At 33.3% G+C, this 17,352-nt stretch overlaps 1 protein-coding gene across 3 annotated transcripts in view; it reads right to left on the minus strand.

Moving 5' to 3' along the window:
• Nucleotides 1–5,989: 5,989 nt before the first annotated feature.
• The window catches only part of Gabra4 (gamma-aminobutyric acid type A receptor subunit alpha4), a 62,651-nt gene continuing 51,288 nt past the window's right edge, over nucleotides 5,990–17,352 (minus strand). For 2 of the 3 annotated variants that reach the window (XM_004849771.4, XM_004849773.3), the window contains one exon: nucleotides 5,990–8,608. In XM_004849771.4, coding sequence (XP_004849828.2) covers nucleotides 8,075–8,608 — 534 coding nt within the window. In that variant the 3' untranslated portion in view covers nucleotides 5,990–8,074. The remainder of the gene's footprint in view (nucleotides 8,609–17,352) is intronic. The other variant, XM_021262393.2, reaches the window with a different exon arrangement.

Below are 17,352 nucleotides of genomic sequence, written 5' to 3' on the forward strand. Positions count from 1 at the left end.
AATATACATGTTCTGTTATGAAAGTCTTTTCCTACTGTGCAAGTGATGTGTTTTCTATCAAATCTAATAATTTGGATAGATATTCTGGAAATCTAGTTAGTATATTAACTTGTCTTTTATAAATAATATTATATCATTGGGGAAATGGAAGGTCTTATAATTAGGAACAACATAAATTTGTTCCATATATTTGCCAGACTCTTTTAATTAATATTATAGTAAAAATAAAAATGAAAAGAATTTTTTCCCAATTATTTTTATTTGGAGAAGTAAAAAGGAATTCAGCATAATATTGTCATTAGGCAGATGATGGTAGATGTATTTTGAACAAAATTTTACTTGCACTTCACATTATGATATTCATATATGGTATTACATAAAAGATAATTTTTTTATCAATATAAGCATGTATCATTATTTTATAATAATACTTTCCTCACAGTATTTATTTGATCACATTTACAAAAAAAAAATCTCAATGCATCCTAGGGAGATATTTCCAAGGTAGATAATATCTTACAGTGACTAGATTTACATAGAATAAGTAAAATCTAAATAAAACTAGATCACATATATGTAGTAAAAATATGGAACAAGAGTATAATCAGTATTAAATTTAATGTTTAGATATAATATATTTAATTTATTTTGTACTCCCTGCTGAATAGTATCAAATATATTATAGTCTGGAACATTTGGTGACATTTCAAATATATTTGTGCAATTCTTTTGCCTAGGTATTTTCAATGAAATTAATGGATTCATTAATAAAATATTACTCTGAATTTTCTTTGCACAGTTCTATTTTTCCATTTGAATTATGGAAGCTAGTCACTAGTAAAAAAAAAAAAAAAAAGAAGGGCATCATTTTATTTAACATTTACTTTAAAAATGGGTGTTTCCTCTATTTTCTTTTTTTTTTTCATTAAATTTATTGTTACATTTTAGGTATACAATTACATTCATCACTGGGATCTTGTACCTTTACATGATATATCTTGGTTCTTATTTTTACCCCATTCCCCTGCCCTCCCTTGACCCCCTCCACCCTTCTCTATTTAGAAGGACTTTGTTTCCATTTTTTCCTTTTCTCATATTAATTCCATTCCCTTCTTTCTTTTCCCCTACCCCTCCCACTTCCCCTACTCCTTTAGACCTTTTCTTCCTATTTCACATTATCAATTATACATCTTGATCCTTATTTAACCTTTTAGTTTTTCACACCAGAGCTTTATTTTCTAACAGCAGAGAAAAGGTGTACTACTGAAGAAAGCATAGACATTTAAAAAATTTCCACTAACTTCATCATTACTTTAAAAGATCTTAAAAGGTTTTTGTCCTGGTGGTTAAACAAGACATTCCAATAATCTATTGCTGAATTGAGGGACTGGAAAATATAATTAGTCTACCAAAATTAGCACTTGGATAGAATACATGACTGAAAAGTGAAGGCTTGGAATAAAAGGAGTGGGGAGGAAAAATGAAAGAAAAGGAAACATTCTCAAAGGAGTAATCTCTGGGTTTTTCTAAGGAAAAATAAAAAAGCTTACAGAAATACTACTCAGACAATCAAAAGAGTTTCCTTCTATTTAGAGTTATTTCTTTTAGTTTCTTGGTCCTCCTCAGTATTCTGAGGTGCCATTTAGTTGACTTAATCTAGATTCCTCTCAAGGTTCCGTGCTGAATTCCAATGTGACCAGGCACATAGGAGATTTTTAAAAAAACAAACATAGCTCTGGTTATATACTAGTAAAAGATACTCTGTTTAATGAAAATTCTTTTATGAATTGTAGTGCTTACATCAAAGATGATAGAATAAAAGTATTTATAATTCACTTCCTTTTATAAAAACCTGTAAGAATAGCATAAATAATGAAAAACTGGAAAAAAACACAAATACATGTCCTTTGTAATCAGCAAGTACTTGATGACAAAGTGTGACAAGCAGCTTTCCAGTGCAGAAACACTTGAAATAATAGGAGTTAGCAAACTGACTGGCACATATCTTGAGCAGGTTATAGATTTCAAAAACTGAGATGTCCTCCAGAGATGGTTTGTTTGAAGCTGTCATGACAAGGTGTACAAAGCAAGGGCAAAACTAAATCATGGAATTCCAGTTACACGGTCTCAAATAGTAGAAGATAGACATAAAGGGAAAAATACTGATAGACTACATCTGATAGTTATGAAATAGTCTGGATAATACAGAATACTAGATTAAAGTTGGGAAAGGGAAAGAGAGGAAGTAATAATTACTGGAGATAACAACAAATGACAAGTAAAACTGAGAAACTTTTACACTGTGAACTACATAGACCCCTGAAGGTCAAAAATAGAGAAAAATATTGTCCTTGGGCCAAAGATAAAACAGATTTAAGGAGGTGGGTTTGAAGGCTGAAACTTAAATAGCTTCTGTGGGCTGCTCTGACTCACCCTCCCACCACGTCCTACATTAGATTTCAGTAAATAGCTAGCTCCCTTCACTGATTAATAGTAAGAAACTAGCCCCCAATCAGGCAAGGGTGGTGAAAACACAATAGAAAAGCAGATAAAGTTCATACCACAGGAAAACAATGGGGACGGGCAGAGGGAATATTTGTATAAAGAGATCTCTGTAGTCTCAACAACGAAAACCCAAACCACACATATGTTCTCATTAATGAAGTTCAAAAAAGACATAATGTTTCAATGAAGAGAAAGAACATCAGAAAGATAAAAATGAATTGGCAGAGTAGAAGAGCACAATGAAAAAAATAAAAATAATATGGAATTGAAGACTACATTAGAAGTTAAAAAATAGAATCAACATGATGGAAAACTCACTTGGGTATAGTTGACAAAGGTTGACGAAACATTAAAAATGCAAAAATAATTACAGAGAATGTTGTCAAGATGAAAAGATTTAAACTAATATTCCAAAAAATTATTTAGACATAAAATGGAGAGAAGTTTGCTAAAATAAAGATTGAAATCTGAGATGCAAGCAATGAAATCTCTAAAATCTTACTTTGAAAAAATTATCTAAATGTCAACAATTTCTTCAGTTTTACCACATGATTTTATCTTTGAGAGAAAAGTGAATGTTTTTTATTATATAACAACACCACATATGGCTTATTGGGCTCTTATAATATTGTGTCTTTTAATAAATGTATTCTTCTATAAAATAGTATCTATACAATGATATTTGGCCTTATGTTCATGAAATGTTAATTCCTGGGTGGTGGAATTTTGAGATTGTTTTTAAATTTCTGCAATTCCTAATTCATTTTTACAAGTGACAGTGAGTCACTGAGATTTAAAATAAAAATGAAGTGAAAGGCTAAGGTTAATTAAGAAATGGAAAAATGAGAGATTTTCGCGCTCTACCTCTAGATTAGTAGCCCTCTAATCCATAGTTCACACAGCAATGAGGTGATTTCTCTACAAAATAGAAGCATAAGCATGTTAGTCTTATCATCAAGATTTACATCAAATTGCTGCCATTCTGAGTCAAATTCAATCTCTTTAATAATTTACCCAAAATTCTCCCTAATCCAGCTCCATCAGGTGGTTCCAAAACTATCACTCCTCTTAATTTGTCCTTCCCTTCAACTATCTGGAATACTTTGTAGTCAGCATTTTCTTTGATTGATCATTATTTAAAAATTCAGTTTCTTGCTTTGTTTGTAGGGGCTGGGGTGGGGCCAGAAGAATACCAAATTATTCTGTGAATTTTGCTTCAAAACCATCTTTGAGAACCTTGCTCTGTTATCACCTTCTTTCCTCTTCATCAATAAATTTACAAAGTTATATGCATTCTTTTCTTACCATCTATATCAGTACTATGCCTAGAAATATTGGAGCCTGGGACAAAAGGAAACATCATTCATACTAATTATATATTTATTTATAATTGTATATTTTGTTCATTGCAGATTTGTTTTGATTTTGATTTTAAATATTTATTTAAAACACTTGTCTTAATTCCTATAGATTTTGAGCTCTCCATGTATGTTTGTGCTTGAGGCAAACATCATCTTAATTTTAGCCCTGCTTATACTATCAAAGCATTTACTATACTCCATAATTCTTTTTCTACATATCTGTTATTACTGTCAGATGTAGGAAACGGACTATTTTTATTTTTTATTTTTTTGTATCTAAAAATTAGCACAGTACTCAGCACTGAAAAGAAACAGTAAGAATGAGTAAAAACCCAAAAAAGAACAATAACCATTATTATTTAGTCTTTAAAGTGTAAAATCTTCTATAGGGGAGGAAATATCTAATCTAAACAGGAAGATTTTCTTTTCAATCTTACCTTCCCCTCCTTTTTTCTTTTCAGTAAGGGGACCTATCTTTGAATTAAGTAATAGCGTATGTTTTTAAGTAGAAATAACTTTTTTCTATAATTGTGTATTCATGGTTCAAAATACTGGGTATATTGTAATGATATGCTTGTGTTTACCATGAAAATGACAAAATATAGAAATTGAAGAAATATTATTTAATCCATCTTCTCCCCATTTTACACAATAAATTAGTCTTATGTTAAGTGACTTGTCTAAAGCAACAATACAGTCAAAATTTAAAATCAAGTAATCCAGCCAGGCATGGTGGCACACACCTGTAATCCCAGCATTATGAGAGGCTAACTAAAGCAGGAGTATTGCAAGTTCTCACCCAGCCTTAGCAGTTTTAGCAAGATTATCTTAAAATACAATAAAAAGAAAAAGTAAGGACTGGTGATATAACTCAGTGTGAAATCTCTGGGTTCTATCACCAGTACTGTCAAATAAATAAATAAATAAATTAATTAATTAAATCAAGTGACATTTTCCCAGTGCTTTTCCACTGGAGATTATTCACAAATCTCAAAGAGGGATCATTGGGAGTCAAGGAAGTAGAAAGTAGACTTCTATTTTGCTTTTTATTTGTTTGTTTTTGTTTTCCCCTAGGCTAAGCAGAATTGACCACTTTATGAATGAAATAAACCACATTTTTTAATGTATTACTTGAAACAAGGCCACTGCCAAGGTGAGGTGATTGAAAAATGACCTTTCAAAAGTTTATTACAGCCTTGTGCTTTTGTCATTAAATTCTTTGTGACTCATTTCATCTACAAAGAGGGTGACTACTCTCTGCCTACTTGAATTCAAGATTTGTGAGGCTCAATTTAAATGCATGTTATTCAAAGCATTATGTATATGCACAAACCCAGGTCATTTTAAACTCTAAATTAATAATGTAATTATATTTTTATAACTGTCATGCCTGAAGGAAATTGGAAGTTGTTATGTCACAGTTAGTGGCCAACTTTGGATTGAAAATTGAAATACAAATACTATACTACAACTAAATAAAGCAATTCTGAATTTCATCTTTAAAAGATAGTAACATTCAAAAGCAACATTCACAGTCAGAGTACTATTCCTCTTCACAAATGACCAGGACTTGGTGATCTCTTAATTACTCTGTGAGATTCTCTAATGGTGAAAATTAGTTGGGCCTCACGTAAGTATTTTACTGGAAAGACAGAAATGATGAGCAAAAAAATAAAAAATCATTGAACAAATTTGATAGAGTTCAGTTAGAGAAAAAAATCATATGTTAACAATTTGGCAAGTGAAATAATTCCCTTTTATAATAATGATTGGATTCTCTCATCAATTTATTCCTCAAATGAACAAGTAAGAATTCTCAGCTAATTCTGGTATTTCTCTTTGTTTGCCCACCGGACTTTTTTTGGGGGGGGGCTACCAGGGATCGAACTTGGGACCTTCTGCTTGCAAAGCAGGCTGAGGAACCACTGAGCTAAATCCCTGGCCCATTGACTTATTTTTAAATCTTCAAATGCAAGAATAAGAAAAAAACCTATGAGTTCATCGGGACCTCAGGTCTATAACTTTTAAGTTGTTTATTTTTATAGCTTTAAAACCCATAAAATTTAAAGAATTTTTTAAAAGAAAGCTAATAAAATATTTAAGAATAGATAAGCAAAGACAAGTTCCTCGCCAAAGAAATAAAGTGATTTTAATGGACTAGTGAATAACAGCTTCTAACCATAATTCCAAGCATTCTTCTCAAGGCTAGAAATCCATTCACATTTGATGAAATAATTTATAACCTTTTTTGTACAAGTTCTCTTTATTAAATATATACATATACATATAATTTATTTGGCTTCATTTTACTGAAATCAATTTGTAAATCAGGGATTTGGACTGCATTATTTCTACAGAATCTTTCAGGTTTAAAATGTGTTGATTCTATGCAAGACCTAGAGAGACAAATAAGGAATTCTTAGGCATAACTTACAATTGATATTTGGCATTCGCACATTTTACATGTCTCATATACAATCAATACAAGGCAATGCACTAAGTGAAAGGTTGATGCCAATTTATTAACTTGTAAAAAATAAGAGGTCCCGTCTGCCAAGTGGCCATTTCTACCAGAATATTCCTCCAAACACCCAGAACATATTCATTCACACACACACACACACACACACACACACACACACACACACACACACACTCTCCTGGGGCATGGAGAAAGAAGCATATGGAGAAAATCAGAGGCAATACAACAAGAAATGGACCTGGGTTGAGCTGCATAAGATAGCCACAAGAAATTCAATGATGTAGTGAAGCCTGCATAATGAAAAATAAAAGTCAGCATGTGAAAAATCCTGGTAAATGGCATACAGAGTCAATCTCATTCTGAGGCAATGACATTTTTCTTCACTTTTTCTTTCCTTCTTTAATTTTGACATACACCCTTTAGTTAGGAAGCCTTACTGCAATTCTCAGCAAACAAACAAAAACCTATCACAAAATATGAAACTATGGACACAAAAACATTCTACAGTGGCTAGCATTTCACCAACTACTGTAAGACCTATGTTGGGGAAAACATCTAAAAGGTCTGTGTAAAGTTCTTATTTCTGGATGATTCTATGATTCTGATCAAATTTTATTACATGATCGTTGTCACATTGGAGACAGGTAATCTATTAAGTCCTACAGTGTCCAGATTTTTCTTTTCAAGTACACAGTGCTTTTCACTCACAGAACAATCTGTACCACATTTTCATGATACTTTGAAAACCAATTGCTGAAATTCTACTAACATTCACTAACCTCAATGTGAACAAATATACTTGTTATCCTCTATCAATATGGGAGAAACAAATATTTTGGATATGTTGTCAGACTCTAACTAAATTTCCTTCATTAAAGAATGTAATGTCTTCTGCTAAATTATGGTTCTTTAGCATGCATTGGCTGTTCTACCATTTATGTAATATTGTAGGTAAATGTGAAAGAACTTTCCTAAGAGACAGTGTCTACCACAGTGCCTGGAAAAACAGTAGGCTTTAGGCTCTGGATAAATAGCCAAGAATGAATACAGTACATAACTGAAGGAGCTACTATGACAAAGAATTCATACAGTGACTTAAACTTTGACTTGGAGCACAAAATTTCAAGTTAACTGTTAAATCTTCTTGGGCCGATATATGAAAGGAAACACTTTCCCTGGTCTATGTCTATGTTTTGGATGCAGCGTAGGTTCCACTATATTAATCTGGGTTAGGTTTGTTCCATTTTCCTTTCACTGATGTTTTAACAGGAAAATCCTTTTCTTATGGGCACTCAGACAATCACCAAAGGTCAGTGCATATGACACAAATAAACAATTCTGGTTAAGGGCAGTGCCATTGGGAAATTTATGGTAGCTGGCTGATATTCATCAGGAATTAAAAATGCCATAGTCTGTTTTCAAATTTCAATGCAAAAATATGCACCACATATCTCTAATAGCCCTATTTCTCTTGTTCCATGATAGTGTGTATTCCATCTCATTTGAACATTGAATAGATCCTTTTTAAATTATCATTCTGAAAAGAAAGATGGTTCACTTTCTCTTCACTGAGGAATTAATTCACTTTCCCAATAACTAGCTTGCATTTTTAAATGGAAAAATTACGTAGAATGTTTATTTTAGTAAAGAATAATCATCTTTAAAAACATTTAAAAAGACAGTCTGCATTTTCATCAGCTTTTAGGAAACTACTATAGCAACAAAATTACATTAGACTTTCTGATTTCTCCATAGTGTCCTTAGATAAATAAACAACCCAATAGACCATGTTAAATGCCCCAAATGTGACTGGAAAGAGAATACGGGCATATTTGTCTATTTTACTTGTGCCAGACCCAGAAGGCGGTGGAGCAGGGGGAAGAGTCGTAGCTGACAACTTCCCAGAAGCCCCTGTGGTATTAACAGTGGTCTTAATCCGCTCCAGTCTTGATCCAAATACATGACGAGTAGAAGCAGAACCAACTGAAGCTTGTCGCGACACATACCCAGTTCGGCCAGGAGTAGAAGAAGGAACAGACGGAAGTCCTCTTGCAGCGGATATTGTCTCAGCTGCATTGGCTCGGCTGAAAGGGTTTGGACTGGAAGCTAAGTATGACTTCGGTGTGGCCTCAGAAGATTCTTGAACACCAGTGGCAGATTTACTCAAATGGTTTCTCACTTCAGTTTTATTGCCAACATCAGTTTCCGAGTGAACCAAAGCATTTGTTCTTTTTCTCATGTTCAAATTGGCATTTGTATTCTGAAAAAAAATTAAAAATTATACTGATTATGTGATTTTATATAGATTTGTACAAAATTTAAAGGGATGAAAATACATAAGATTATTCATGTTTATAAAATAAATTTTAGTAACCTGCCACAGCCACTCAGCTTGATGCAAAGGCTTGCTGGTATCTAACAAAAAAGAAGGTACACACTTGAATCTATGAGTCCAAAAACTTCTATTTTGAAATATGATCTATTTTAGTAAATAGAATATGAATTTATAAAGATGATATTTTTAGTACTATAAGTTATTCTTATACTTGATATTAAGCATACAGAACCAAAGCTATATAAGCTCTTTGTTCAAATTTTATTAGAAATAATTTTCTGTAATGTATCATACACATTTCAAAGAGTTTTATAAGTACATCTGTTGTATAAACATTATGAAGTGTACCTGCTTGTTTGCACAAAATAACAACAATAATAATTATTTACATATGTATGACATTGCTTTTTAAAAAACTTAAAACATTTAATATCCAAATCCCTGGAATTCATTTTTATAAAGAATCTTAGACAGGCAATAATATACATTAATGAAAACTTTAAACACCCTGACACATTTTAGTTTTTCACAATTAATAATGAAAATACAAAGGAATATTAGTTTTACATGAGAAGTTATGTTACACATATAAAGAATATCACCAAATAGTTGCATGAATGAGTTCAAAGCATTAACCAATAAGGAACAATTAAATAAAAATGTAGTTCAATATTTTCCATAAAAGTAATTGATTTATAAGTTAAGACTATATATGAATAAAGCTTTGTGGTATACCATTAAATTAATTCCTCTTACAATTTTGATGTATACAATAACTACATAGTCCACTACAGATTGTCCATGCACGCTATGAAGTAAAGCAATTGCTTAGCCTCAAAAATAGTTCTCAAAATAGTTACATGTGACTTTTAAAAATACTATGATTATTTAGCAGTAAATTACCCTCTCTATTATGTTTATCTATAATATAGTAGGGTTATATAATATATTCTCCCCTTGCCATTGTGTCAAATAAGTTATGGATGATGAGATGGAGAAGTAGAGGGGAGAAAGAGGAGCTGCTCATAAATGACTGACTGGAAGGAGCTGGGCCGGAGGACAATTCACAGATCAAACATAAAGTAGCCAAGTTGTATATAATTAATTGGGAGCTCACATTACACAGCAAGGCTTATTCTAAAAATATCTTGCTCAGTACCACACTCATCGAGTGTTTTTAAATGTTCAATCCATACCTATGAATTATGGCTTCAAGGTCGATGACTAGAGGGGAAAAAAACCCAGCTTCACAAAGCACAGAGCCAAAAGCAGGCTCTGAGAAATTTAGAAAGCATTCTTCATGTCAGCTTGGAGTATTCTTCTAAGCAGGTTGCAGCTGAACTAATGAGAAATTGTACCCTAACATATGGTACCTAATTTTATTGAAGACAATTGGAAACAAAATTGACATCAACCTAAAAGCTAGAGACATCATTATTTATCTGGCATATTTCTTTCACAAAGCACAATATAAATGGCATCTAATTAATCCTTAGCTTTTGAATATCATTTTTCAGAAAGGGATAATAATTATTGGTTATTCTTAATTCTAAAATGTTATACACATGATAAAGATAGTAAAAATGATAAAGATATATTTAAAGAGTATATATTTTCATTAGCAATTCAATATATACACCTACATGTGACACAATAAAAATATATCAAAAAGAAATATATTCAAAGGCCAAATTGAGACAAAATGCTGAGAAGAAAAAGGAAGGCAGCAAAAAAGGATGAATTAGATATACAGGAGAGAAGTGACTATAATCACCAAAAGTGAAGAAACACACTTAACAGTTTCCATAATGTGGTGCAGAAAAGAAAAGCCCAAAGGGACAGAAATGGCACAATGTCTGAGTGGATGAGATAGGACTGAGAATCTGGGGAGACCAACATTGCTACAGTTCACAGGACAAAGCACCAGAGAGGAAAATGCTAAACAAAGGCTGAACTCCAAAAATCTGAAGAGTCCCTATTGATTATTTTGCCAGGTCCAGATAGTTTAGAAGTGTCCAAGGCAGGAGCCAGGGATTTAGCTCAGTGGTTCCGCTGCCTGCCTCGAAAGAGCAAGGACTGGAGTTCAATCCCTGGTACCAAAAAAACAAAAAAAAAAAAAAAAACAGTGTCCAAGGCTAAAAACAGAACCACGAGAAAAGATTAGAGGAAAGAGTACCTGACATTTTCACAAAACCAGAAGGAATGCATGTTCCCACCAGATGTGAAAATGGCAATGCTCGTGTAGCGTTTGACAGAGTACTCAGAAGGTTCTTATCTCAGTAGTATGGTATAAATGGCTAACCTCTGCCCTGGTGCTACCTCAGGACATTGGATAACAAGACTGGAAAGGGTGAAACTGACTCCAATAACTTAACTGTACCTCAGAACAAAGCTTAAGAACATTAAAGTTCTTCTTCATTCCCTCTAGAGTCCAGATTTCTTCTGGAACTTCCTGAAATCCTGTGAGTCATGTTCATTAGGACAGAGTGGTTACAAAACTGGCATCAATTGATCATGTCTCTTTATTCATGCCTTTCGTGACACATGAACTTCTCCCCCACCGGGAGATGGAGTTGATTTCCCTACAAGCCACTTTCTGACTTTCTTTGGTCCACAGTGTGTAGTAGAAATGATGGTATGTCTTTTCAAGTCTTAACCTCAAGATTTCTTGTTTGTTTCCACTGCCTCCTGAAACACTGCTACCACCATAAAGAGCAGAGCAGGCTAAGCTGCTGGTGAAAGAGAGGTAAGTCTGAGCACAACCAGCAATTCCTTCGAGGCCATCCTGGATCACATAGCTAGCTGAAGCTAAACAGATGAGTCTGTCTTAGCTAAGAGAAGATGATTTGCCTGGGCAAGCTTAGTTAAGATCAACAGAACTTCAGATTTGATGTATAGATGTGAGAGCAAAAGAAAAGTATCTGATGCATGTGTTGTGATGTATCTCAGTGGTTTGTTATGCAGCATTATTGTAGCCACAGATAACATATACTGTAGAGATCAAAGGTCCATACAGGGCGTTTCCAAACCTCCATTATGAGGAGTAGTTCTTCAGACGTTTTAGGATAAGGTTGGTTTGCCCAGTCCTCATAGAAGATCTTTAGGGGGCGCTGTTGTCTAATTCACACACTAGTTAAATGATCAAATTACTTTTCTTTCCATGATTCCAGTGTTTAAGAATAACAATATTTTTAAACTAGTAGGGATTTTAATAATCACTTTATTTCAGTTCCTTATTTTGGAGAAGAAAATAAGGGCCAAAAGTTATGATTAACTAGAAGTCATATAGTGAATTATGGTATAAGTTATGATTAACAGAAAGTCATATACTGAATCACGGTATAACATACTGTATCTAATTAGCCATATTTAATGGTCTACTCACAAATATGGAAGAAGTTTTAAAGACCATATCTAAATGCACCTGTTTGAGTTGGCCAAATATTTGTAGTAGTCAAAAATTTTGTTATAGCTGGGACCAATACTCTGGGAAGTTGAGGCAGAAGGATTACGAGTTCAGGTCCAGCCTGGTTAATTTACTGACCAAATAAGAACTTGTCTCAAAACAATAAAAAGAGGGGGGAGCTGGGAATTTATATAAGTGAAAAATCCCTGTGTTCAATCTCTAGTATAACAAAAATTATTAATAAGTATTTAAGACTTGGACATCAGAAACAAATACAACATATTCTTTCAATAGTATAATGGAACATTAACAAGTCCACTAAAGAATTTCAAAGTCTTTACTAAAATTTATCTGGTGTACTTTTGCTGTTTAAAATTTGATTAGAGCTGTAACATTGTTGGTAAAAAAGATTGTCAAAGTTTATGACTTTGTTGTCCTGCATGATATTGAGTACCTCTGCATCTAAACTGGCAATCTTATTCCATTCTTTCTTTTTACAAGTGCTTATAATCTCCTATTCCTCAAAAATATTTTGAACTAGTTTCCCATCGAAGTAGTTCTCTCACTAATGACTCCCAACAAATGTCCACCCCATATTGGTATGTTCTGCTGGTTTGAAAATTCTGACAATATCTGCTGAGCACTATAAATCATCAAAGAAATATAAGCACAGACTTGAAGAATGGTTTAGAGAATAGAGAGCACCCAAGCCAAAGATAGAAGATCACTCTAAGGTGATTAGAAAGAAGGATCAATAAAGCAAGAGACTTCACGAGAATGGATAAAGTGGTGTGAACAATATAAGTAAATTACTCACTGAAATCAAAGACCAAATCATTATATTCTCATTTTAAAAGTGTTATTGCGCTTTTAGAGTATAAAGACTAATTGCTGTAGCCTAAAGCACATGATAAGTACTAGTTTTATATTTGATAATTTGTATTGAAATAGATATAGTACAAAATCAAGATTCTTCTTCATATTTCTATTATCAAAATTTCTATATGGTCTCCAGAGTATTATTTCTTTTCTTAGAGGGTAGATTTCTAGAATATTGCACGTAGTGCTTAAAGCATACATATTATCTTGATTCATGTCCAAATCTGACTAAGAATGCCTAATAAGTCTCAATATTCTATATATCTTCCCTATATAAAAGAAAGTAGAAGTTGTCTGATTTGAGGCTTAAATCTTTGCTGTCTGCCAAGCAATTAAATGATACTCAAGTTATTTTGTACTTATGCCGCAAGGCCTGCTATGGGAAAAGTAATTGTCATTTTCTATGATAAAAGATCACAAAATTATTGAGAAATCTGTTGACCTACCTGGCATTGAACTCACTAGGAATAATATTCACACAACCTTCAAGTTTTGGAGCAACTAATATGTCAGCCAGAGTGATGTTATGTTTCACATAGAGTAGAAACTTTAGTGGCTGCATTAGTATTCAGCAAACACATAATAATTCCAAACAGAAAAAGCACCTAAGCTTCATTTGAATTTTAAAAAATGATTTAGTTTGAAATCATTTTGTCATTAGTCACAATAGCCTGTAGCAAAGAAACTGGTGGGATAGAGATGTGAGGTGGCAGATTCAAACATTACCAACAGATTAAAGCAGCAACAGGCAAACAGGAACAGATCCAAGCAATTTGTCAATCATGACCGTGATCTGACACTTCTAAAGAAGTATTATCAACTGCAGAAAAATATTCATCTCGACTTATTACTCTAGCAGCAAGGAGATAAAGTGACTAAGATTAGCTTTGCAGAATGCAGGCAGCTACATTCATATTGCTTGCTTGAGAAGCTAATGAAATTTAATAAAATGTAATTTAACCCTCCTAAATTAAAAACTAACAAGGCTAATGATGAGCAGGTTTATCTTCCAGAATATCAATGGGTCACATACAAAAAAATAAGAATCCAATATTTTAGATGAAATTGGGCACATTCGGGGTGGTCTTGCCGTAGACAGAATCCAATATTTTAGAGATATTTATTCAAGGCCATTCAGACAGGGCTTCGGGGGTGGTCACACATCTTATTTAATAAGGAAATAAACAAGTATGCTAGAACAGCTGAAACTAAACCTCAAGATAATGATTTACTGAGGAGTATCAATTGCACTTTTAAGAATGCTACCAGGTACAAATGAAAAACATCACTTCCAAATAAACATGTTAAATATTTCATAAATAGTTACCAAGGGACTCTATCATATATTGAGCTCCAAAATATAGAAATGAAAATGTGGAATTCTCTATTTATTCTATTTCATTTCCTCCCAATGTTAGCATTTAATTCAATGTTTGTATTTCCATAAACTATAGAAATATTACTTTCAATATCAGGCACCAGGATAAGTTTATGACTTCAATTTGAAATTACTAGAAAAAAAAAGAACTTAAAAAATTCATTTTGCGTTTAGATATTTAGAGTTGAGCGCTTAAAACATTGGGAATTCTTTGAGCCATATGATTCTGTGTCTAGTTTTGCTTCATAGTGATTCCTAGTGTTTCACTTTGTTTATAAATGCTTTGTATCTTAAATACATGGCACCAATATAAGAAACCACCTTGTTGGAGACTTCGTTAGAGTTCTGGTTTGGTTAAGTGGACTTCAGGATGCTACCTGGAATCATACTGTTTTCATCAATGCTCCCAACATAACCTTGGAGAGGGAAGAAGGTAAAGGATATTCAACTCTCTCTAAAGTGTAACTGTAAACTGAATGAAACTTTTCTCATTCAATAACAAAATGCAATATTCTAATCATCTGAAGTGTTTATAAGAATAATCTGAGAGCTAGTTAAGCACTCAAAGTCTCAGGTCCTATTTGCAGGCAGTTCATTTATTATTTGTATTGTTGCCAGTGATCTGGGGATTAGAAATTGAAAATCACGGCCCAAATTGTTAGGATTTTGGCTCACAAACCAGACAGACCTTGACTCAAATACTGAATTTGTTACTAACTGTGAGATGGCCAGCAAGTTTTTAAACCTTTTGAAACCTTAAAGTGCTTCTTGCAGCAGGACAAATAATGGTAGCTTTCTCCTAATGAATACAGAAGGTATTACATGTAAAGTCTTCAGCACAATGTAAAGCTGTAGTAGGCATCAAATGAATATTACATAGAAATAACCCAGCTGACATCAGATAATACGATTCTGCCTCCAAAAGAAAGAGACATATCACTCAGAAATGAGTAATTACAGGAAACAAAAATTTAGAAGATATTTTATACCTCAATAAAAATATGGCCACCATTTTCAATAATCAGAAAGGTGAATACTGAAGGGTAGAACAGTCTATGGCAAAGTCAGCCAGGAAAGGATGTTGCTAGCTGAAATAAGAAATCAAATGCAAAATAAAAATGCATATTGGCAGTAAAGACGAGAAGTAAAACTAGAATAAATCCAATAACTTATGGACAAAACAAAGGTAAAAAGCACGTTAGTATCAAATAGCAGTATCAGGAACTGCAACAATGGCACCCGGCACTTAGCTGACAGGCCTTCAACTGAACTAAGTACTACATCCATATGTCATACAGGATGTAGGACGCAGACATAACTATCACCACAAGCATTCCAACGTCTAAAATTGATATGGTTGTACTATTACATCAGATCACTCTCTCTCCCTCTTTGAGGGACCTAATCAACTATCAATAAAATCTAGAAGTCTGGACTCCAATCAAGACAGTTGTAATTTCAACCTATAAGACGATATTCACACGTTAGTATGCTCTGAAAAGCCATATCCAGAGTATTGGCTCAGGCTCAGTTACAATTGGCAACGCAAGCTGCCTAGCCCGTTTTCTAAATATATTGGAATATTAAAAAGAATTATATCTGTGAATATATAGGTCTGGCACTATGTTGTCACTCTCATTTCAATTACAGTAGTCCATAGGACTTTCTCTCACATATAAATTGGATGTAGGTCATGAGATGATTAAGCCATCAAATGAGTAATGGCAGAAGGGAACAAAGGTCATCGAAGTTCACAAATGAAAACAGCAAAATGGTTTAATCATTGCTATATGAACGGGATTTTGTTCTCCTTAAATTCATGTGTTGAAACCCCAACTCTCCATGTTGCTGTAGTAGAAACACGACCTTTAAGGAGATGGCTAATGTTAAATGAAGTCAGACAGGTGAAGCTCTAGTCTGATGCACAGAACTGTTATCAGTGTAAGAGAGGAAGGAACACTAGAGAAATCTCTTTCTACAATGTGAGAACACAGTGAGAGGGCAGCCATCAGCAAGCCAGAAAGAGAACCCTCATTGGAAACTGACGTGGGCTGAGACGTTGATCTTGAACTTTCCAATCTCTAGAATTAGGAGAAATAAATTTATGTTGTTGAAGATCACGGAATAGTAGTTTGTTATGTCAGTCTGAGCAAACTGAGAGAATTATCTCATGTTGATAAAATTAAAGACGCAGATTTTAATGATTTTTAAATAATGAATATTACACTAGGATTTTCATAAGAAAAACTAAAACCTTAAAAACCTTGCAACTCTCTCTCCTTTCAAATATTTTGTTTCTAGTTTATTCTATCTTCCCTTTTCAGTAGGTGGATATATTTTTGTGATGTCTTCAAAATCCTAGGTAGAGCTATGACACAAGACATGCAGAGAAACTGAGATGGTTTTGACAAGAATAAATCATTGATTTCTTTTAAGTATTTTTATGTGTCCTTGATAAAAGAAAATGCTTTTATACCTACCAAGGACATCTACATTCTTTTCTTAAATGGTCAAAATTGCCTAGAAATAGGGTTCCTCCAGGTACCTCTAGAGTAATTTTCAATGCTTCCTCATCTAAATAAGAGAAAGACAGTTAACTGGCACTTTTGTTTAACTTTCTAGTTCCGAGTTAGCTGCAGCCCTTTCTTCACTTACCCAACCTTTTTTCCCTAAAATTTTTCACCTTCCTTCAGATTATGATTCTTCTGTGTGATTAAGTTTTTGTATGAGTATTGACTTTCATAACATGTGTTTTTAAAATACTTGTGAATGTTACTAATAACATAATTTACTATAATTTTCCTGCTTTACATTTTATATTAAGAATTTTTGATCCTTAAAAATGGGAGTTAATATACATAGATATCTGGTAAAACATTGCAAAAGAAATCTTACTACTATACACAGTAAATTTCGATAGATAATGCATATTTTAAAAACCTAGAGCCAGGGATTTAGCTCAGTGGTTCCACCGCCTGCCTCACAAGCACAAGGTCCCAAGTTCCA

The sequence above is a fragment of the Heterocephalus glaber genome, unplaced genomic scaffold, assembly GCF_053883595.1.
Source record: "Heterocephalus glaber isolate CG9 unplaced genomic scaffold, H.glaber_assembly_v1.0 deba00001509, whole genome shotgun sequence".
NCBI classification, from domain to species: domain Eukaryota; kingdom Metazoa; phylum Chordata; class Mammalia; order Rodentia; family Bathyergidae; genus Heterocephalus; species Heterocephalus glaber.